At 37.2% G+C, this 22,755-nt stretch overlaps 1 protein-coding gene across 1 annotated transcript; it reads right to left on the bottom strand.

Annotated features, from left to right (window-relative positions):
- Positions 1-3,498: 3,498 nt before the first annotated feature.
- Positions 3,499-22,339, bottom strand: IL22RA2 (interleukin 22 receptor subunit alpha 2). Its single transcript, XM_069077279.1, has 6 exons — positions 22,218-22,339; positions 19,266-19,401; positions 8,767-8,945; positions 5,859-6,028; positions 5,051-5,201; positions 3,499-4,410 (listed from the first exon to the last, which is right to left on the bottom strand). The coding sequence occupies exons 1-6, from the start codon at positions 22,276-22,278 to the stop codon at positions 4,370-4,372; spliced, it is 738 nt and encodes a 245-aa protein (XP_068933380.1). The 5' UTR covers positions 22,279-22,339; the 3' UTR covers positions 3,499-4,369.
- Positions 22,340-22,755: the final 416 nt, after the last annotated feature.

Raw genomic sequence — 22,755 nt, 5'->3', positions numbered from 1 at the left:
GTGTTATGTGCATGTCTGGGCAGTGGTGATATCAGTGGCTAGGGGTTGCTTCATTTCAGAGTTAACTAAAAAAAAATGCTAGACTTTGTGGTTCCTTTGCAGGTGTGAAGGAAGCATTATATCATGTAAAAAAAAAAAATATATATATATATATATATATATATATATATATATATATATTTGGCCTTTTGGAGGACAATTGGAGTTAAGTAACTTGCCCAAGGTTACACGGCTAGTTTTTTGTGTGGGTGTTAAATGTCTGAGGCTGGAAACGAACTTGGGTCCTCCTGACTCCAGGGCTGGCACTTTACTCACTGTGCCACCTAGCTGTCCCCATGTGAAATATTTTAAGGAAATGGCTAAGATGTTACCCCACTGATGCAGGTCATTGATTCAGAACTTACGCATGTATGGTGTCACAATTTCATATGCAAGCACGCAAGTTTATTCTTAAGTTACCAAAAGTGGTCCAGTTCTTGGAAGATAGCTCTTTTGAAGTAACTAGAAACTACAAGAGGTAACCTCATCCTATATCAGATATAGGATGAAACTTTAAGTCAGAGAGACTTGGATTTTAGCTGTCTGACCATGGGCTAGTAACTCAACCAGGCTACTCTCCTGGAGTTCATTTCATGGTTGAAATCCCAAGTTATAACAGATATACACATAAACAAATCTTAAAAATCTGACATATACACAAAAATAATTGAACTCACAAGAGATAGGATTTTTGATTTGTTTGGGTTTTTTTTACGAGCAAAATAATCAATATCAATATGAGTTTATTTCTGGGTCACATGAGCAACAAGATGGAGGACTAGACATATTCTCTTATGTCCATGACCTCCCCAACATCTTCAAAACAGAAATTACATACCAAAGATTGTCAGTTGTCTCCATGGTTTAGGACACCAAGAATCCAAAATAAGGTTAAAAAAATCAACAAGACATGAACTGACTCCCATTGTCTTTAAGCTCACTCAAAACCCTTCATCCATTCCTCATGCTACTAACAGTGCTGCACTAGCTGACCCAAGAACCTGGTACAAACTTGAGACTTAACAATAAAATCCAACCCACACAATCTAGTACCCCCTCCCTCTTTCCAGTTCCATAGAGAGTCAAGCTCCAGGCTGTGGAAACTTACCTAAGGAGTGACAGGCAGTCAGTATAGCAGCAGGCAGCCCTTTTGGAGCATAAACTTGCTGGGAGTCACAACTCCACAGCACCCGTTTAACAGTTCTGCCTTTGCTATGCTGGGACAGACAACTCCATAGCACCAGTGCTGCAGAGCTGTAAACTTGAGGTTCAGGAACAGATAGCCCCATAGCCTGAACTCAGAGGAGGCAGGATGGGATACCAGGATCAGGACACTTGAATGTGTGTGTGTGTGTGTGTGTGTGTATAAGGGAATTATATGTAAAATGAGCACAACATCCAATTGGGGCTAGTTCTAACCATCCAAAAGTCAGTTGAAGCAGAGACCTATGCTGGTGAACCATGAATTGCTCAATATGGGAGGGGACTGAAATGTTTTGAGATCTAGCCTCCAAGGGAACCACCTTTAGAGAGGACAGAGTCAGAAAGTGAATAAGAGAAAATCAGAGGAAAAAAGGACTGGAATTACCAAAGATCTCAGGAAGAAGAAAATGCAAAGACCTTGATTTTAAGCAGATAAATCAAGAGGGAAAATATTTACAACAGAAGGAAATATGACTGCAAAACAAAGGAAAGTGATACAACTTTAGCGAGTCAGAGGAACTGTGAAATGTAAGGAGAACATATTATTCTTGATTTGGCAATAGAGAGATTTTTTTTCTTTCAGCCCTTTTGTATCTTACCCTCTTTCTGATAACTTATCAATCAATCCTTCAATCCATCCTAATTATGTCATTTCTAGCATGGATCTCCTTTATTTACACTGGATTAGCTGGTATAATCCAGCTTTTTTTCCCTTGTTTTTTGTTTTCTCTGATATCATTTATATGTCCCTTATAAGCACATGTATGACTATGATATTATACTTCAAGTACAAAGTTTCCATTGTCCTTGATGGTGAAGACAGTTGTATATAAAAATAATTGCAGATCTTTTCCATTTTTCTCAAAGAAAATATTCATGTTGTGTAAGTATGAGACTTCTGTGAAATGCACAGATATGAGGGAAGTGCACAATAAGCAGCAGGGAAAAAATGTCTTCCTAGTCATTCATCATGATTGTGACTACGACTTTCATCTATCTCCCCAGGAATCAATGGTGCAAGTGTTACCCGAGCATGCTCACGGGGAAAATAGGATTCTAAAGAGGCTTCATTAGCAAATATGTCTTGTTGATTCTACATCCATGTCATTTTAGGCATCTGGCCTCTTCTCTCTTTCTACCAAGCTACCCATTCTAATTCAAACCTCTGTCACTGGTCTATTACAATATCCTACTTTCTGATCATCTTGCATCTACCCCTTTTCAATTCATCCATCCAAACATGCTCCTAAGGCACATATCTTGATGGAATCCTAATAAAGCTGCCTTCAGCTCCAATATTCTAACTTCATTATAGGCCTGACCCTACTGAACAGCAGGCCCACTATACCTACCTAAATCTCCCGCACCCCCTCCCCTCCCCCCCCCAATATCCTAACTTCTTCATTTTTGCCTCACTGCTCACTGGAACAACAGGTGTGTTTCTGAACTCTTAGTTCCCCCAGAAACAGCAGGTGTGGCCATGTGATGGGAACCTAGCTACTGCCTCTACCTGGTCACTGCCCCCAGACCCATTCCCACAGAAATAGGTGTGTTCTTGTATTCAAGCACAATCACATCATCCATCTAGCCCAAGATAGGACCACAATACCTAACTATCTGTCTTAACCAGATGGGACCACAATAGCTAGCCAGTTGGAGGGTAGAATGACCAGAATGTTTAACCACCCAACCATAGACGGGACCCCTCCTCCATTACCTAATCCCTTAACAAACTCCTCCTGCCTTTATTAATATTAATGATATTCCTCTATTCTATGTAAATTTTTGCTATGTAATTGCATCTTTACTCTATAAAAATCCATCTTGCTCTCTCTCTAAAGTTGCTGATTCCTCCTAGAACTTAGCCTGCTTCATGAGAGGAGTCAATCTCAATAAATGCCTATACTTGGATTAGAGGTGGTCTGCCTCTGAATTCTTTGAGATGGTTCCACTACAACACATCATGAAACTGCGACAGCTTTTTGGCATCCCTGAGTTTAAATCTCAATGGCTTGATCCTCACAACAATGTGGGGAGGTAGGTGCAATTATTCCAATTTTATAGTTGAAGAAATGGAGACCAAAGGTAAGTGACTTGCCTTAGGTCAAATGGCCAATAAGCATTTGAGGATTTGAACTCAGTTCTTCGTAAGTCCAGGTCTAGTACTCGGAATTAGGGTTCTGGTCACCTAGGTCCAGTCACAAAACAAAAATGAAACTAAAAGGTTCTAAGTGGATTTTGGACCACATGACAATGTTTTATTTTTAATATAAAATATTTTATTTTTCCACAATTACATGTTAAAACAATTTAAAAACTTTTTTTGAAAGTTTTAAGATCCAAATTCTGTCTCTCCTTCCTTTCCTCCCCCTGTCCTGAAACAGTAAGCAATCAGACAAAGGTTATATATACATACATATATATATATACAATTATGTAAAACATTTCCATATTAGTCATTTTGTACAAGAAGACTCAAATAAAGAAAAAGAATAAAAGAAAGTGAAAAATAGCATGCTTCAGTTTGTAGTTGAACAATATCAATTCTTCCTCTGGAGGTGGATAGTTTGCTTTATCATTAGTCCTTTGGGATTATTTTCGATTATTGTATTACTGAGAATATTTGTTATTCATAATTCTTCATTGTACAATATTGCTGTTACTGTGTACAACCTTCTTTGATTCTGCTCACTTCCCTTTGCATCAGTTCATATAATTCTTTCCAGGTTTTTCTGAAATCATCCTGCTTGTCATTTCTCATAGCACAATTATATTCTATCACAATCATATTATACAGCTTGATTTCCAGTTCTTAACCATAACAAAAGGAGCAGCTGTAAGCAATTTTATGCAAATAAGTCCTTTCCCCCTTTAAATTTTTTTTAAAAAATAAGACCTATTAAAAGATTCTATTAAAAAGATAAATATTTCACTAAAAAGATTTCTCAGGATAACGACAAAATTAACTTTTTTCATATTTTCACTTCTATATTTTTAGTAATTAGAGTAAGCATTTATAAAGACAGACAGATAGCAATCTTGAATTTTGCTTGATCGTTTCTACCAGGATTTTGTAACTACCTTCTTCAAGTCAGAGCAAGCTTCTGAAATACCAGATTCCATCAGTTTATATGCTGTTGGCATTCCTGAGAGGGCTGTCTTCTGTATCTTTGGAAAAGTAAAAGAAATATTTATTAATCTTCTATATGCAGATTCTTAGTACCTTATCCAGAAGACACAAGAAAATTGCTTCTATTTTATACTCTTTGAGATGCTGGGTGAGATGGCTACATTTCTATTCATTTGAAAGAAATATCTTGTGATAGAGAAGAGAGTATTTTTAAGTGTAGTCACTAGTGTAGAAGTAACTTTATTATCGTATCTATCTTTTCCAGTGAGCCAAGTTTAATAAAAAGCCTAGGTGGGTGACTTCAGAGTAATCTACAGGGCTGTGTGTATTAATTCATTCATTCATTCATCCATACTTTCATTTGCTGATCATTTATTAAATCCTTACTATTTCTTCGTCATTCATAACTAACCTTACCTTCCTGGAAGGGTATTCTTAGTGGTGACAAGGTTTACAATTATATATACAAGGTTTAAATTATAAAAAAGAATTCACAAGGGGACCTGTTTCTCATCTCCCTTTCAATTACAAAGCTTTTCTCCCTGGTACTGGTATCCCAAATGAAATTTTGCATGTAAAAGATATGTAAAATAAAGAAGACTTGAATATTAAATTTTTTTAAATATGGGATATTGTACTTAGAACCCAGATCCTCACAGTCTTATCAAGTATGCATACCATTTCCCGGAGTCATGAAGGGACAGATTTCAGTGCTCATACTGCTTTGTTCTAGTTCAGGCAAATATATTTCTGCAACTACACAGTTGCTGGAGTCAGGTATCAGATCCATTTCAACCTTGTCATCGCTTCCTTCATATACCTTTTGTTTCTTCATGCAAGGGGGACAAAATAGACACTAATGTGGATTTTACAAAGATATTGTTTACTATGGTTCCAATATAATCAGATTAATTATACATGGAGATTAAAAGGACACATGAAATTCACAGTTATACAAGAATTAAAAAAAAAACGCAGGAGAGAGGAAATAATAATTGGGTGAAGTCATTGATGGGAGATTGGAAAAATCCTAGGGAAAATGCCTTTTTGTGCCAAACTCTCAATGTTGAGATATGGCAGCTGCCCAAGGATTTGATGTGTAAATGGCCCCGTGAGTAAAATATCACAAAAGTAAATATAATTATGCATCTATCAAGATCAGAAAAAATATCCAGGAAATTTACACTGAAATCTAGCAGTCTTTGGAATTTGCTTGGTTTAAGATAATAAGTTTTAGAACTAGAGGGAATTTAGAAATTATCTGATTCCAACCAGAACCTACTCCCTCCCCCCATGTCATACATATGAAGAAAATGAAGAAATTCACAAAGAAATATTTATTACTGTGTCATGCACTAAATTAGGTCTTTTTCTTGGTAATCCTGATGATGGTGAATTGGAGGAAGAAGAAAAGGAATCCATTTGAATGCTTTATTTTTTTTATCTGAAGAGATAGGTCAAAACTTAACATATACATTCAACTTACCATGTCTAGGGCATTATTGACTATAAATACTCGGTATACTAGTTCATAATAATTTTGTATTGATATGTTACTTCCTTTTTTTCTTTTATAGGGTGAATTTGGAGCATGAAGTGTCAACTGTATTGATCCATTGATTTGCATCACACTGATAGAAGGAGGTCCTATTTTTGCTAGAGAATAAAAAGGAAAATTAGAATATTAGGAAAAACAATGTATTCACTTAGACCTAATTACTTCACTTTGCCAAGTTATAAGCAATGGTCAATTATTACCAAATTCTTGAGAATGGAATGCACAGGTAGCAGAGGCTTTGATAGTTCTTGTTTCAAAATTACTCAAAAAGTATTTTCAGCTCATCATAGACTTGTTATTTACAAAATGTGACTTTCAAAACAAAACAAAACAAAACAAAATAAATAAGATCTCAGTGTAAATACTTTTTTAAAAGTCAAGATGAGAGAAATCTGGACCTGTTCCAAAAGTTGCAAAATTGCAAAGCAAACTCCTCTACTATCATTCCCCTCCCCCAAAGACTCCAGAATATCCTTCAAATTGTCCTTTAGAAGGACAATTCTGTGTGCTTTGTGACACTGTGGGAAGAAAGAGAATGTTAAAACCTTTGGCTTTAGCATTTTAAAAAGTTTCTAAATTAAGGACTGGTATGTGCTGGGCACTGTACTAAACACTAGTGATAAAAAAGATAATGATGGAAACATTGCCTGCCCTCAAAGAGGTTACCGTATGTGAAGGGGGAAAGAAAAAAAATATATATATACACATACATATGTATATGCATGAAAAACAAAATATATGCAAAGTATATACAGTCTAATGGTAATTGGTGCTAGGAATGAGGAGAACAAGAAAGGTCTCATGTATGTATGTCTTATGTATGTAGGAGATTGCACTTAAACTGAACTTTGAAAGGATTCCAAGGCATGGAGATGAAGCACCAGAAGTATATTTGTGTCATGGGATAACTACCTGTGCAAAAGAATGGAAATGAGAGATGAAGTTTTATGTATGAGGAAGTTAAAAAGGGATAGTTTGTCTGTACCACAGAGCTCACGGGCATCTGGGTGAAGTAGTGGACAGAGTGATGGGCCTGGAGTCAGGAAGACCTGAATTCAAATCTTGCCTCAGACACTTGCTAACTGTGTGACCCTGGGCAAATCACTTAATGCTATTTGACTCCGTTTCTTGAGCTGGAGAAGGAAATGGTAAACCACTCCAGGATCTTTGCCAAGAAAATCCCAAATAGGGTCATGAAAAGTCAGATACAATTGAAACGAACAACAAAACAAGAACAGAGTTCATAGGAAGAATTAATGTATAATTAGACTGAAAAGGGTGGTTGGATCTAGATTGTGAAAGGCTTTAAATACCAAGCAAAACAGCTTATATTTCATCCTAGAAATAATAGGGAGTCATTGGAGCTTGCTAAATTCCAATGTGACTTGATCAGATGTGTTTCAGGAGTATCACCACACCAGCCGCCTAGAGGATGAGCTGAAGAGGGCAGAGATTTGAGAGAAAGAATTTCATATGGGGGTTCTTGCAGAACTCTGGGAGAGAGGCCAAGTTCAGAAGTGAAACCAGGCTGGTGGCCAGGTGAGGGGAGCTACAGAGGGAGAAATGGACAAGACTGGGTAACAGATAATATGTGAGGTGAGAGAAAGTGAGGGAGCTGAGGATTTTATAGTTTCACACTTGACTCACATCCTCAGACCACTGAGGCATAAAAATCCATAATAATCATATTATTAGATAGGATTCAGTATGGTTGATGACTCAGCCATTCACGAGAGTGGGCTCTTGATCCCAGGACGTTGATTAAACTTCTTGCCTACCATGGAATTATAAATTAAGAACTAAAAGGGACCTGAGAGGTCATTTAATCTAATCCCCACATTTTCTTGTTCTTATTTTATCACTTTTCAGTCCTGTCCAACTCTCTGTAACCCCACTTGGGGTTTTCTTGGCAAAGATACTAGAGTGGTTTGTGATTTCCTTCTCTGGCTCATTTTTACAGATGAGGAAACTGAGGCAATCAGGATTAAGTGAATTACCTAGGGTAACATAGCTAGAAAGTGTTTGAGACCAGATTTGAACTCAAGAAGATGAATCTCCCTAATCCTGAGCCCAGATTCTTGAGAAAATAACAAATTTTTGACATTCACTTGTCAGTGTACTTGCTGTATACTCCCAGGAAAATATAACATTCTCCAATCCCTTTGGCAAGCTTCTTGTACCTCAGAGAAAAACATGTATCCCAGATTGGGAATCCTGTTCTATTTCTGTCCTCCAATGAAAGGATTCTTTTTTTTCTAGTGGTCTATCATTTTGTTTATATTTTCCTCTTCCATTTCCAAACTTTTGAGTTTTCATCATTTTATTCTAAGATGTCATAGCCATATTCTGTTCCTTTTGATTTCATCTATTTATAGTTTTGCCAATTTCATTTGCTCCTTTAATTCCTTCAGTGTATTTACTGTCCATTTAGTATGTTTCAAAAATTCTATTTTTTTTTTCTTTAAAATTTTGAGTCCATTTTTCTTTTGGTGCTTTTATGATTAGGTGGTATGGTGGATAGAGTAGTGGGCCTGGAATCAGAAAGACCTGAGTTCAAATCCAGCTTCAGACACTTACTAGCTGTGTGATTCTAAGTATGCATGTCACTTAAACTCTGCCTGCTCAGTTTCCTTGACTGTAAAATGGAGATATTAATAGTACCAACCTCTCAGCACTGTTGTGATATTTGTAATAAGAGATAATATTTACATATTCTATATGTATATATAAAATATATGATATTTATACATCTCCTTGTACAGTGCCTGTCACATGGTAGACATTTAACCAACACTTTCAGAAATAACAACAGGCAGAGAATATCCAATATACTTACTTTCCCACCAGGGGATATATCTCTTTGTCATCTTCCAGTTACTATGCATGCCAGCAGAAGCAGCTTTCACCCTTCCATAATAAGGTTCTTGTACATCTGAGGTTTCATTTGTCAGGTCACAAAAGAACTCACCAATGCCCCAGCAGTCCTCTTTGTTTGTCCACTCTTTCTGCCCATAACTATAGAAGAGAGAGGGAAATCAACGACGATGACCCTGAAGACCCAGATTTTTTTTCTTTTCTAGATGACTGCTGTTTTTCCCCAGCTAGTTGAAGTCATTTAGCAAAATTTTTTCAAATATTAGCACTGCAACAATAGCCCTAGATGATTCTGAAGGATTCCACCTGTTCTTCAGTCTTTCAACCCTGGTCCACTGAGAGGTCATCAGACTTCTGCCTTTTGAGGGTTGGGGGCCCCTGAGATGCAATGAAAGAAATGCTGGATTTGGAGCCAGAGGATCTGGGTTCAAATTTCTGGCACTGTTATTTGTGATCTTGGGCAAGGTGTTTAATCCTTCTCAGTCTCTGTTTCCTTCTCTGCAAAATGAACATTTTAGAACAAATGAACCTTTAACTCCCTTCCAACTCAAAATCTATGATACTGTTTTCTTTTCTAAACTATCAGCTGCAAGAAATAATTTACTAGCTCTTTATCTAGGTGCAAGGAGAAGGATAGGGAAGGGAAGGGAAGGGGGAAAGTGTGTCTACTCTGTGCCAAGCACTGTGTTAAATACTTTACAACATTATATCATTGAATCTCCACAACAACCCTGGGAAGTAGGTGAAGTTATTCTCATTTTATAGGTGAGGTTAAATGAAATACTGAGGGTCACATAGCTAGTAAATATCTGAGGCCAGATTTGAACTCAGGTCTTCCAGGCTCCAGGCCCAACTCTCTATTCACTGTGTCACCTTTTGTTGTTCAGTTGTTTAGTCATGACTCGATTTGAGGTTTTCTTGGCAGAGATACTGGACTGGTTTGTCATTTATTTCTCCAGCTCATTTTACCGGTGAGGAAACTGAGGCAAACAGGGTTAAGTGACTTACCCAAGGTCACATAGATGGTATGTGTCTGAGGTCAGATATGAACTCTGGAGGATGACACTTCCTGACTTCAGGCCTGGTATTCTACCCACTGCACCACCTAGCTGCCTCATTTAGGTAGGAATATGATAAGTGGAGAGAACAGAGAAAGGTAAATGCCTTTTCTCCAATGTATTAATACTTCAAGGATCCACTGTTTTATTACTATTCACACTTGGTCTTCTGATGAAGATAACAAGCCATCTGGATCTATTAGGTGGTCTTCAAAAAATGTTGTAACCAAATATTGTCCTGTAGCTAGCCTAGAAATTAGCCTCTCCTCCAAAGTTAGCTAGGTTGGTCCTTGGACAGCAGATATACTCTCTCTCACAGGGTTGACAGGAAAGTTAAATTTCCTGTCATTATAAATGTCAAATCCTAAAATAAATCAACCTCATAAGTGGAAGAAAAGTAATCTTTAATTGAGAAAAAAAGGGTCTCAAACCTGGAACACTGCCATGCATCTGAGAACGTGGGTGCCCAGCAAGAAAACTTTGAGAAAGGTTTTTATGTGTTCAGGAGGATAAAACAGGGAGAGGGGGATGAGAAGGAGGGTCATATGAGAAGCAAGGCCTGGTTGTGATCTTCCAACTACCTTTGGCAATGTGAGAGAGAAAACCCACTTCATTTTGGTTGTCTTTACCTTTCATGGTCCTATTTGCCCCAGAGGAAGAAGCAAGGACATTCAGGAACAGCCAAGCTTGTGTTGGTTCTGTTTAAACAGAATCCCAAGGTGAGTCCCCAGGGTGGAGCCTACTCCAAATTTAATTGAGTATAAAGTTCCTTAAAAGCAGAAATGGAATGACATTCCTAGGATCTTCAGAGGGCTTTTAACTATGTTATCTATGTTTAACTATATTATCTATGGCTTTTTAACTATATTAAAATTAATTTTCCTGTCAGGGTCCATATATACCCCATTGGGTAGCTTGGTGTATAACCCTGGACAAGTCATTTACTCCTGTCTGCCTCAATTTCCTGTAAAAAATGAATTGGAGAAGGAAATGGCAAACCATTTGAGCATCTTTGCCAAGAAAACACCACATGGGGTGTTCCCACCCAGTAAAACGGGCACCTTCCTCTATGAGCCTTGAAATCACGGGGATAATAAGCTGTCCACCAGTTTTCCTTCATTCTCATTAAGTGACTATTTCTTTTTTTTTCATGGTCACATATCTGATGGCATAATTTATTCAGCTTTCTATGCAAATTTTCATTTGTTAACATGTCAGCCTCCTCATATCCACTCCATGTCTCTTTATTTGTCCCTGGGTGACTTTTTTTGATTTTTATCCTTTAGAGGCTGTAGTATTACTTTTTTATTGATAAATTTTGATTTGACACAACAGACAAACATAAATTTACTAAGCATTCTCCCTAAAAGCAGTTAAGCAAAATAGCAATAAAGAGTAATTACAACTAGAGGTATATGAAACTATTCATTAAGAGAAAGGAAAGGGGCAGGCAGAGCCAAGATGGCAGAGCAAAAGCAGAAACTTGTCTGAGCTCCCACCACAACCACTTCCAATACTTGTAAAATATGACTCTAAACAAATTTTAGAGCTACAGAACCCACAAAGTGACAGAGAGAAACACATCTCCCACTGAAGGCAGCCTAGCAGGCCAACAGAAAGGGTCTATTGCACCACACTGGGAGCTAAGCACAGTCCTGTGTGAGCCGCATAGTCCCAGGCCTGGGGCACCTTGACCAGCCACACAGACTGGCCAGAACTGACTTCAGGAGAGTGAATCACCAGCAACTGTGGTGGATTCAAGACTTCTCAACCCATAAATGCCAAAGAGAAAGTAAAAGGTCAGTGGGGAACTCTGTTGGAACTGAGTGATGGAAGAGTGCGGTCCAGCCCCTGCACCTGGGATGAGAGGTGGTGGAAGTGTGGTGGCTGCAATTGCTGCCACGTGGTTGCTTCCAGAGCTCCTGGCCTGCAGATTGTAGGGGAACCAAGTGACCATTCAGAGGTTAAGTGTTCATGCTTTGACCTGCTTGGATCTGGGTCCCTGTCTTGGGTGGTGGTTCTAGGGTGAGAAATGCCAGTGTGCCAGAGCTTATGGTTGTAGAAAGGGTGCCCTCCTCAGACCTCTGACAATTGCAAAACCCATAGCCATTTGGGACACAGCTATGTCCACTCTGGAAGCATAGTTCTACTGTGGTAAGGAGCTCAAAAGTCAAGTAATTGGTGGGCAAGATGAGCAAACAGAAGAAACACAATCAGAACATAGAAACGTTTTGGGGGAACAAAAAGGATCAAAACATGGAACTAGAAGAAGACAACAAAGTCAAAACTCCTGCACCAAAAGCTTCCAGGAGAAATGTGAACTGGTTACAGGATGTGGAGAAGCTCAAGAAGGATTTTGAAAATCAAGTAAGAGAAGTGGAAGAAAAATTGGGAAGAGAAATGAGAATGATGCAAGAAAATAATGAAAAGTGAGTCAATAGCCTGCTAAAGGAGACGCCAAAATACTGAAGAAAATAACACCTTAAAAATAGACTAACCCAAATGGCAAAAGAGGCCCAAAAAGCCAATGAGGAGAAGAATGCCTTGAAAAGGTCAAATTGGCCAGATGGAAAAGGAATTTCAAAAACTCACTGAAGAGAATAATTCCTTCAAAATTAGATTGGAGCAAATGGAAGCTAATGATTTTATGAGAAATCAAGATACTATAAAAAAAGATCTAAACAAATGAAAAAGCAATATGAAATATCTCACTGGAAAAACCACTGACCTGGAAAATAGATCCAGGAGAGATCATTTAAAAATTACTGGACTACCTGAAAGCCATGATCAAAAAAAGAGCCTAGACACCATCTTTCAAGAAATTATCAAGCAAAATTGTCCTGATATTCTAGAACTAGGCAAAATAGAAATTGAAAAATTCACTGATCATCTCTTGAAAAAGACTCCAAAAAGAAAACTCCTAGGAATATTATAGCCAAATTCCAGAGTTTCCAGGTCAAGGAGAAAATATCATAAGCTGTCAGGAAGAAACAATTTGAGTATTGTGAAAAACAATCAGGATAACACAAGATCTAGCAGCTTCTACACTAAGGGATCAAAGGGCTTGGAATATGATATTCTGGAGGTCAAAGGAGATAGGATTAAAACTAAGAATCACCTACCCAGCAAAACTGAGTATAATGCTTCAGGGGGAAATATGGTTATTCAATGAAATAGAGGACTTTCAAGTATTTTTGATGAAAAAACCAGAGCTGAACAGAAAATTTGACTTTCAAATACAAGAAGCAAGAGAAGCATGAGAAAGTAAATAGGAAAAAGCAATCATAAGGAACTTATTAAAGTTGAAATATTTATCTTCCTACATGGAAAAATGATAATTGTAACTCATGAGACTTTTCTCAGTATGAGGATAGTTGAAGGGAATATAAATGTACATATATATGTATGTATAAGAGGGTGTATGTGTGTATAAATACATATGTGAGTGTGTGTATATGTGTGTACATGTATACATAGACAGAGGGCACAGGATCACTTGAATAGGAAGGGATGATATCTAAAAATTAAATTAAGAAGTGAGAGAGGAATTGAGAGGAGAAAGGGAGAGTTAGAATAGGGTAAATAATCTCATATAAAAGAGGCAAGAGAAAACTGTTACAATGGAGGGGAAGAGCAGGAAGATGAAAGGGAATAGGTCAACCTTACTCTCATTGAATTTGGCTTAAGGAGGGAATAACATACACACGAATTTGGGTATCTTACCCCACAGGAAAGTAGAGGGGAAGGGGATAAGAGGGGGGATGATAGAAGGGAGGGCAGATTGGGGGAGAAGGTAGTTAGAAGCACACCCTTTTGAAAAGGGACAGGGTCAAAGTAGAAAATAGAATAAGTAGGGGGCAGGACAGGATGGAGGAAATAGTCTTTCACAATATAACTATTATGGAAATGTTTTGTGTAACTACACATGTGCAACCTATATTGAATTGCTTATCTTCCAGGGAGGTGGGGGGTGAGGAGGGAAGAAGGGAAAGAATCTGGAAATCAAGGTTTTAAAAGCAAATGTTAAAAAAAATTGTTTTTTACATGCAACTGGGAAATAAGATATACAGGCACTGGGGTATAGAAATCCATCTTGCCCTGCTACAAAGTTGGGAGGAGGATAGGGGAGGATGTAAAAGAGAACAGATTGGGGGAAGGGGGTATTCAGTACACTTGTTATCTTGGGGTATGTGGTAGTGGAAAGATGGGGAGAAAATTTGTAATGCAAAATCTTGTGGAAATGAATGTTGAAAACTAAAAATAAATTTAAAAAAGAAAGGAAAATTTCAGTACCATTGGGTTGTCTGTTCTGTTTGATCTGAATTTTGTTGCCATTTAATATTAGGGATTTTAAAATTAAAGTTTACTTTTTAAATTAACAGAAATCTATTTCTTCTCACTTCTACCCCCTACACTTTTAGAAAAAAAAAGAAGCAAATTTTGTGCAACAAATATATATAATCAAACAAAACAAATTTCATTGTCTGTGTTAAATATATGCATATATGTATTATATATATGTATATACACATATCTTGTTCTGAACCTTAATCATCTCTCTGTCAGGAGGTGAACAGCATCCTTTAATGGATGGTTACTTGCATTGGGCATGGTTTTTGCAATTGTATATCTTTACAATATTGTTATTATATAAAATATTCTCTGGTTTCTGCTCATTTCATTCTTCATTTTGTAAAAGTTTTCAAAATTATTTGTTTTTATAATATTTATATTGTGGTATGAATTTTTCTTCTGGTTTTATTTACTTTTTTTTTTTTTTACTATTTGTATATATTTTTCAATGCCTCTGAAATCACTGATTTCCGCCTTGTTTTTAGTACACTAGTACTCCATTACCTAGCTGCCCTAGCAGAGTGAAGCTAGGTGGCACAGTGGAGAGAGTGCCTGACCTGGAGTCAGGAAGAATCATCTTCCTGAGTTAAAATCTGACCTTAAACACTTATTATCTGTGTGATCTTGGGCAAGTCACTTAACCCTGTTTGCCTCAATTTCCTCATCTGTAAAATGAGTTGGACAAGGAAACCATAGCATTCCAATATCTTTACCAAGAAAACCCCATATGGGGTCACAAAGAGTTGGACTTGACTGAAAGCAACTGAACACTCAGCAACAATTCCATCATATTTATTTGCCATGGTTTGTTCAACCATTCTCCAATTGATGGGTATCTTTTTAGTTTCCTTTTTTTTTGACACAACAAAAAGAACTGCTATAAATATTTTTGTACACATAGACTATTTCTTCTTTCTTTCATCTCTTGTTTTTGTATAGGCAGGCCTAGTAGTTATATAGCTGGTCCTTCATTAGTTAGTAACTCTTTATGTATAATTCCAGATTGCTTTCCAGAATGACTGTATTGATTTACAAATCCACCAGAGGTGCATCAATGTACCTGTTTTCCCAGTCCCTGTCATCTGTATTATTTAATTATGCAGCCATTTGGCATTACAAAAAAAAAATACTGTTCTTAAAAAAGGGAGGTTTTTATGCAGTTAAAATTTAAAAGGGAAATGCATATCAGGGAAGAAAAAAATCTTTGCAGCAAATGTCTCTGATAACGGTCTCATTTCCAAGGAATAAAAAGAACTGATTCAAATGTATAAGAAAAAGAGTCATTTTCTAGTTGACAGATGACCAAAGTATATGTATGAACAGGCAGATTTCTAAGGAAGAAATCTAAGCTATCAATAGCTATATGAAAAAAATGCCTCAAATCACAAATAATTAGAGAAATGCAAATTAATCAAATTAGCAAAGTTGACAAAAAAAGGAAAATGACAAATATTGGAGATGATATGTTAAAAGAGACATATTAGTGTGTTGTTGGTAGAGCTGTGAACTGGTATGAACATTCTGGAAAGTAATTTGGAACTATGCTCCCCAAAATACCTAAACCATGGATACCCTTTGACCTATTAATGCCACCATTAGGCCCATATTCCAAATACATCACAGAAAGAGGAAAAGGACCCACATGCACAAAAATGTGTTTAGTAGCTTTTTTTTCTATTAATAATGAACTAGAATCAAAGGGAGTACACATAAATTGGGGAATAACTGAACAAATTTTGGTATGTAAATATAACAGAATACTATTGTGCCATAATAAAAGATTAACAGGATAGTTTTCCCTTGGACAACTTTGAAGAGTTGTATGAAACAATGAAGAATGAAGTGAGTAAAACATGTTCTACAGTAATGGTAATACTGTAAAAACACATTTGAAAGACTTATGGATTCTGACCATATCAGTGACTAACCATGATTCCAAAGGACACGTGATGAAATCTATCCACTTATTTACAAAGAAGTAGTGAACTGTGAACAATGCAAAAATTAATTTTATGTGACTGTACATAGCACTTACAAAGGTTTTGTTTTTGCTTCCAATGAAGAGGGTGTTGAAACTGATGTTTGTTCATTTTTTAAGAATTATTTTAAAAAGGTAGGTCTTTACATGAGTCATTCTATAGTAGTCAAAGGATGTGAACAAACAGTTCTCAAAAAATTGCAAACTATAAACAATCAAATGACAGAATACTCCAAATCACCAATAATAAGAGAAATATAAACCAAAACAACCATGAAGTTTCACCTCACACTCAGCAACTTTTCTATGATGATAAAAATGAGATGGCCAATGTCAAAGAGGTTGTTAAAAAATAGGCCCACTGGTATACTGCTGGTGATGCCATGATTAATCCACATGATTTTACATTATGCTAAGAAAATGACTGAACTGTCCATATCTTTTGACCCTAAGATCCTATTGCAAGTCATATATCCCAAGGATGACAAAGATGGAAAGGTCACCAAAATATTCATAGCAGCCCTTTTTGTAGTAACCAGGAACTGGGAACAAAATAGATACTCATCTACTGAGAAATGAATTGAACAAATTGTGATACATGAATATAAAGGAACATTAATATATCATAAGAAATGATTAATAGGAAGACTATAGAAAAGTTTGGGCAAACCTGTATGGACTGATGCAGAGTGAAGTCAGCAAAACCAGGAAAACTATATGCACGATGACTACAAAAATGCAAATGGGAAGAATAACATAAAAAAATGAAACTGAATGCTGTGTAATTATAATAATCAAGCTGAAAGAGGAGATGAGAAAACGTCCCCCTCTCCCTTCTTTGCAGAGGTGGGGATTGCAGCTCTAAAACATTGCATATACTGTTAGAATCAATTGATGTGATGCTTAGTTTGACTGAACTGCCTTTTTATTTTCTCTGTTTTATTCTGTTACAAAGGGTGGCTTTCTGGGGAGGTAAGAGAAAGAGAGGGAGAGAAGAATATATTTGGAAATGAACGTGATACAAAGACAAAAGATGTCAATAATTTCTAAAAAAAAGAGATGGGTGTTTGTGTCATTCCAAAGTATACATGGAAACCCATTGGGTATTTGCAATTCCTTCCCTGGTTTACTTAATTTTAAATGAAATTTTGCAACATTCTATCTCTTATTCCCCATCCCCTCAAAGAGATAAATATTCAGTTTACTTCCAGCTAAGGAGCATAACAGGATAGGTTTAAGAGGTTTAAAGAACCAGAAGAGACCAAAATAGCTGCACAGCTGTACCTCTGACAGGTATGTCAAAGGTGGAAGGCCACACTGGAAAAACCCTTGAATGTGTCTGGAACTGTCAGCAGCTTCCAGGTCCGTTACTATCTACTTTGGATCTGAATCAATGGGAAACAGGAAATCAGAGTCTGAGAGAAAAACACAGCTTGGCAGTCTCAAGATCACAAAAATAAAGACTATGGTTAAGCACACAGAAGCGAAAACAGCAAAGCTAGAAAGAGTCATACACGCCAACTCATTTAATTAACACCCCAATTACCTCCCTTCTCAGTGAATAAAAATATAGCCATCTTAAATAATTATATCCTTCATTAACTGCTGCCAGGTTGGATTGAACTTCTTTAGCCAAGGACCCCAAAGCACTAACATAGATGGTGTATTTAGAAAATTGAATCTGGTCAGACTATATAAAAGGCTTTTGTACCCCAAGAAACGAAAATTGGACATAGCTGAGTACATAGAGACTATGTTTGATTGAATGCAGTCTTATCTGGGCTACTCAAGGGTTCTTAACCTGGGGTCTATGACCTTGTTTTATTAACTTTTTGATAACCATATTTCAACATATTTTTGTTGTTTTTTTAGTGATCCTATGTGTTTTATTTTATTCATTTAAAAACATTATTCTGAGAAGGGATCCATAGGTTTTACCAGACAGCCAAAGATATTTATGACACAAATTTAGGTTATGAGTTCCTAAGTTACAGGAAATGATGATAAGCAATGAGGTTTTTTTTTAAAAAAATAGGTTTTTGCCATCTCTGAAACTAGATTGTTTTGCATTTATAGACCTGAAGGAAGAGGTAGGGTTAGGGGGTTTCTAAGTTTGAACTACTTTCATAAGGCAGGCTGGAAAAAGTCCATGATTCCATAATCTCTAGGGGAATATTCACACTACTGCTATTTCTCCTGTATAATTCCTCCACCCCTCCTACAGTGTAAAAAGTGAAGGTTAGCCAGGGGCATGCTGGTACATGTTTAACAACCAGCTCTCAGAAAAAGAAAAGTACTTTGAACATCTTTTAAGTTTAGTCTGTACCATTAAAATTTTTCTCCATCACTTTCTTACAACTAAATAATCAACAAAACACCAAACCAAGCCCTTATTTGTAATGTTTGCTGATTTCTGAGGCATAAGTGCTTACAATGACAATTTAACAATCAGATCTTGTGGGTCAATTTGAAGTTCTCACACACCTCTGGAACAGGCCATCAAGCTGAGTCCATTACCTTGTGAGGTACCAATAACTACTCATCTCTCTTATTTGACCCTTACGATATAACCCTGTGAAATAGTAGTACGAATGTTAATACTTGTATTTTGTAGGGGAGGAAAGTAAGGCTCAGAGTGTGCCTTGTCCAACATCAGAAGGCTAGGAAATCACAAAGTTGAAATTTGAAGCCAGTCTTCTTCCATATTCAGTGGTCTGTTGGATCACAGTCCCATGTGACTCAAAGAGTTTGCTGACTGACTGGATGGCAAGGACTATATCCTGTATCTCTCTCTGACTTCAGTTTCATTCTACCTGGACTGTCTTAGGGACCTTCGGATCAAGGATTCAGAGCTTCAAGGACCCAAGAGACCATCAGGTCCAACTCTCTCATTTTGCAGATAAGAAAACTAGGGCCCTGAGAGATTAAATGATTTACCCACAGTCACACAGGTAATAAATGATAAAGCTAAGATTTGTATTCACGCTATATCTCTCCAAATCCATCATTATTTCCTTGACACCAGAGGAAAAAGAGTTTCCAAGGCAGGAAATAGTTAAAAGGAATACTTACATTTTGTACTGCACAAAAAAGACTGTGTTGTTGGGGGTGAAATCACTTCCAGGATGCCAGTGTAAAATACTCTGGAGATTAAATGACTGAAATTCAACCCTCTGGGGACTCAGAGATTCCTGTGCTGGTCTGCTTCCTGGAACAAAAAAGGAAGGGAAAAAACAGTAGCAAGAGATAAGCCAGAAGTGGTTTGCCAGTATTTGCTTAAGGACCAGAACAGGTTATCTATTCTCTAGATATGGGCCAAGACAAATTTCCCTTCTCAAAGAACTTTGTCTTTAACCCCTTTCCAGATAATACGGTTTATGATATTACTAACAGGTATGTGGAAAACACAGGGAGTTACTACATTCCTCATATTCCCTGCTATTATAGGCTAAATTTGACTTCAGGGCCTGCCCGTTCTTCCTGACTGTCCTCACACTTCCTATTTGGAATCTTTCCCTCCCTGCACCCCTTATTTCCTCATTCACCTGGAGCGTCTTCTCCCTGAACCCACTATGATTTTTTCTGTCTACATGCTCATACACCACAAACATACAAACCCCTCTATCCCTCACATTTAGTGCCTTCTCATTGGCCTGCTTACATAGATCTAAAAGTTCTCTAACAGAGGAGCATTTCCTAACGGACACAGGGGTAGAATGAAAGGTGAGGTGATGGTAATTCATCAGGATTATTGTTGTAGCAGATCTTCAGAGCCTGAGGTAACTAAGTGTGCTCCAGTAACTTCTAGCAATCCAAGTGTTTCTGGCATTTTCTGCAAGATTGGTAGTCAACCTGCATCAACAACAGGCTTTTACTATAAAGATCTATTTTGTACCAGGCACTGTGCGAAGTTTTTGTTGTTTGTCCTTCGTTCTCTAGGAAGGACTATGATATCAGGAAAGTGATGCCAAGACTTGCACGTGAATTGCATTTAAGTGGGGAGAGCTATGCAAAGTCACCAGCCTCACTTTCTCCTCCGGAGTCTTCTGTGTCCAGAGGTAATAGATACGTTAGGACAACTGGAGATGGGCCGCACTATGCTAAGTGCTGAGGACACAAAGGAAGGCAAAAGACAGTCCCAGTTCTTGAGGAGTTCACAGTCTAAAGGAGGAGACAACATGCAAACAACATGCACAGATAAGATTTATGTTGTTGTTCAGTCATTTTCCAGTCATGTCCGACTCCTCTCAACCCAATTTGGGTTTGCCATTTTCTGCTCCATCTTATTTGACAGATGAGGAAACTGAGGCAAACAAGGTTAAGTGATTTGTCCAGGGTCATACAATTAGTAAGTGTCTGAGTTCAGATTTTAACTCAGATCTTCCTAACTCTAGGCCTGGCACTTTAAAGTGACTAGCATTAAGTAATAGTAATAGGTTAATGACAAATTGTTATTTTGGTCATAACTTTTTGATTGACAAGATGGAATGAAGCTTGTGGACTAGCCCTGCGTCTTTATGGAGACCTGGACAACCCCTCCATCCAAGTCTAGGCATCTATGTGGCATGAGATTTGAAGTTAAGAAGACTTTAATTCAAATCCTGTGCCAGACACTTTGCAGCTGTGTGATCCTGGTTAGTCATTTAACTTCTCTGTTTCTTCATCTGTAATCTAGGGATAACAATAGCACCTACCTCTCAGGGTGATTGTAAGGCTCAAATGAATTAATATATGTAAAGCATTTTGTGAATCTTAAATATATATGCATATATACACACATATACATATGCACATATACATGCATACATACACACACAAATATACATATATACATGACCCTGTCATGATTTATCTCTATATATCCAGTGCTTAATATGGTTCCTTACACACAATAGGGGCTTAATAAATTTATTTTTTTAAAACAAAGTAATTAAATCCTGATATCTGTCAACAAAACTTATATAAAGTTTTAACTTTTCAAGGATCAGATAGAATAAATGTGGAAGGCAAATCCTCTACATATAAACCCCTTGAGGATTACAAGGTTTTAGGCAACTTTATCCTTTGGTCTTAATTTTTCTACAATTCCTAACATATTGTTGTTATTGTTGTTCATTCGTTTCAGTCATATCTGATTCTTCACGCCCTGGTGTTTGATAAAAATGTTCCTTTTTTATTTTTTATCACTCCTTCCTTCCTATTAAAAGATAATGCAGCTCTTGGGAAATTATCTGTGACCAGAAACAAGGACTATTTTCTCATGTTGGTTCATCAAAGAATAAAAACTACTTAGGACACGAGGGCAGCTAGGTGGTGCAGTGAATAGAACACAGGCCCTGGAGTCAGGAGGACCTGAGTTCAAATGTGGCCTCAGACTCTTAACACAAAAACTAGCCATGTGACCTTAGGCAAGTCACTTAAACCCAATTGCCCTCCAAAAAGCAAAACAAAACAAAACAAAAAAAATCTACTTAGGACAGGTAATAAGTCAAAAGTTGCTCCAGGAACAACAGAAGTCATTTATCATGGACCCAGGGAGAACTGGGCCACTTAGAGGTAAAAAATGCCTCCTCTTTCATGACTTGAGCCCCTCTTCACTACACACACATGCACACAGAAATAAGACACTCCTTAGATCTAGAGCACCAGCAAAGACTCAACCTCAGCTTCCCCATATGTAAAAATGGGGTTACTAGTGTTACAAGTCTACTCTGTACTTATGGGGATACTGAGGTAAGGTAATAGGGGACAATGAGAGAAGAAAAAATTCATCTCAAAATACAAAAATGCATGACATCTAGATGTAATTTACTAATTAATTTATATAATAAGCATCTAGATGTAATTTCCTATTTTGATACCTCTCAATTTGCTGTCTACCCTGAAACACATTTAGATAAGGAATAGATCATATAGAGACACAAAGAAAAGAGCCAGTGCTGTTTCCAGAGTGTCTTGACCACTCAGTTTATGAAAAAAACAAAAGACTCCTAATAATGAATTTTAAAAAATTAGAACACTTACCTCCTTCATAAATCCAGAGGAAATTGATAAGGAAGCTCATAAAGCAGTGTTTAAGCATCATGGTTAAACTATGACTATAAGAGAAACAAATATTCTACTCCATAAAAAGACATCTCCAACCTATCCAGTTCCATCTATCTTTAAATAGGTTGAAAAAAGGAAGTGATACCTGGTTTTGGTCTTTTTTTTTTTCCTATTAGAACATTTCTTCATGGGCATCTTTCACTTCACTTCTTTCTTTCTTTTTTTTTTTTGTTTTGGAGGGGGGAAGGCAGGGCAATTGGGGTTAAGTAACTTGCCCAAGGTCACATGGCTAGTAAGTGTTAAGTATCTGGGGCTGGATTTGAACTCAGGTCCTCCTGACTCCAGGGTCGGTGCTTTTTTCATTGAGTTACCTAGCTGCCTCCAGGGACAGTCTCTTTCAAATACTACTCCTTCAAATGTCCTTTTTAAGTACTGCCATAAAGTACTGCTGAACAGAGCAGGAAAAGATACCCTTGTGTGAAGAAAAAAGTGAAATGAACTGGTAAAGGATATA

The sequence above is a fragment of the Petaurus breviceps genome, unplaced genomic scaffold (genome assembly GCF_028583685.1).
Source record: "Petaurus breviceps papuanus isolate PSGF00001 unplaced genomic scaffold, PetGlider_PUasm1.0 90977, whole genome shotgun sequence".
Lineage (NCBI taxonomy): Eukaryota > Metazoa > Chordata > Mammalia > Diprotodontia > Petauridae > Petaurus > Petaurus breviceps.
This window is presented reverse-complemented; position numbering and strand designations above follow the sequence as displayed.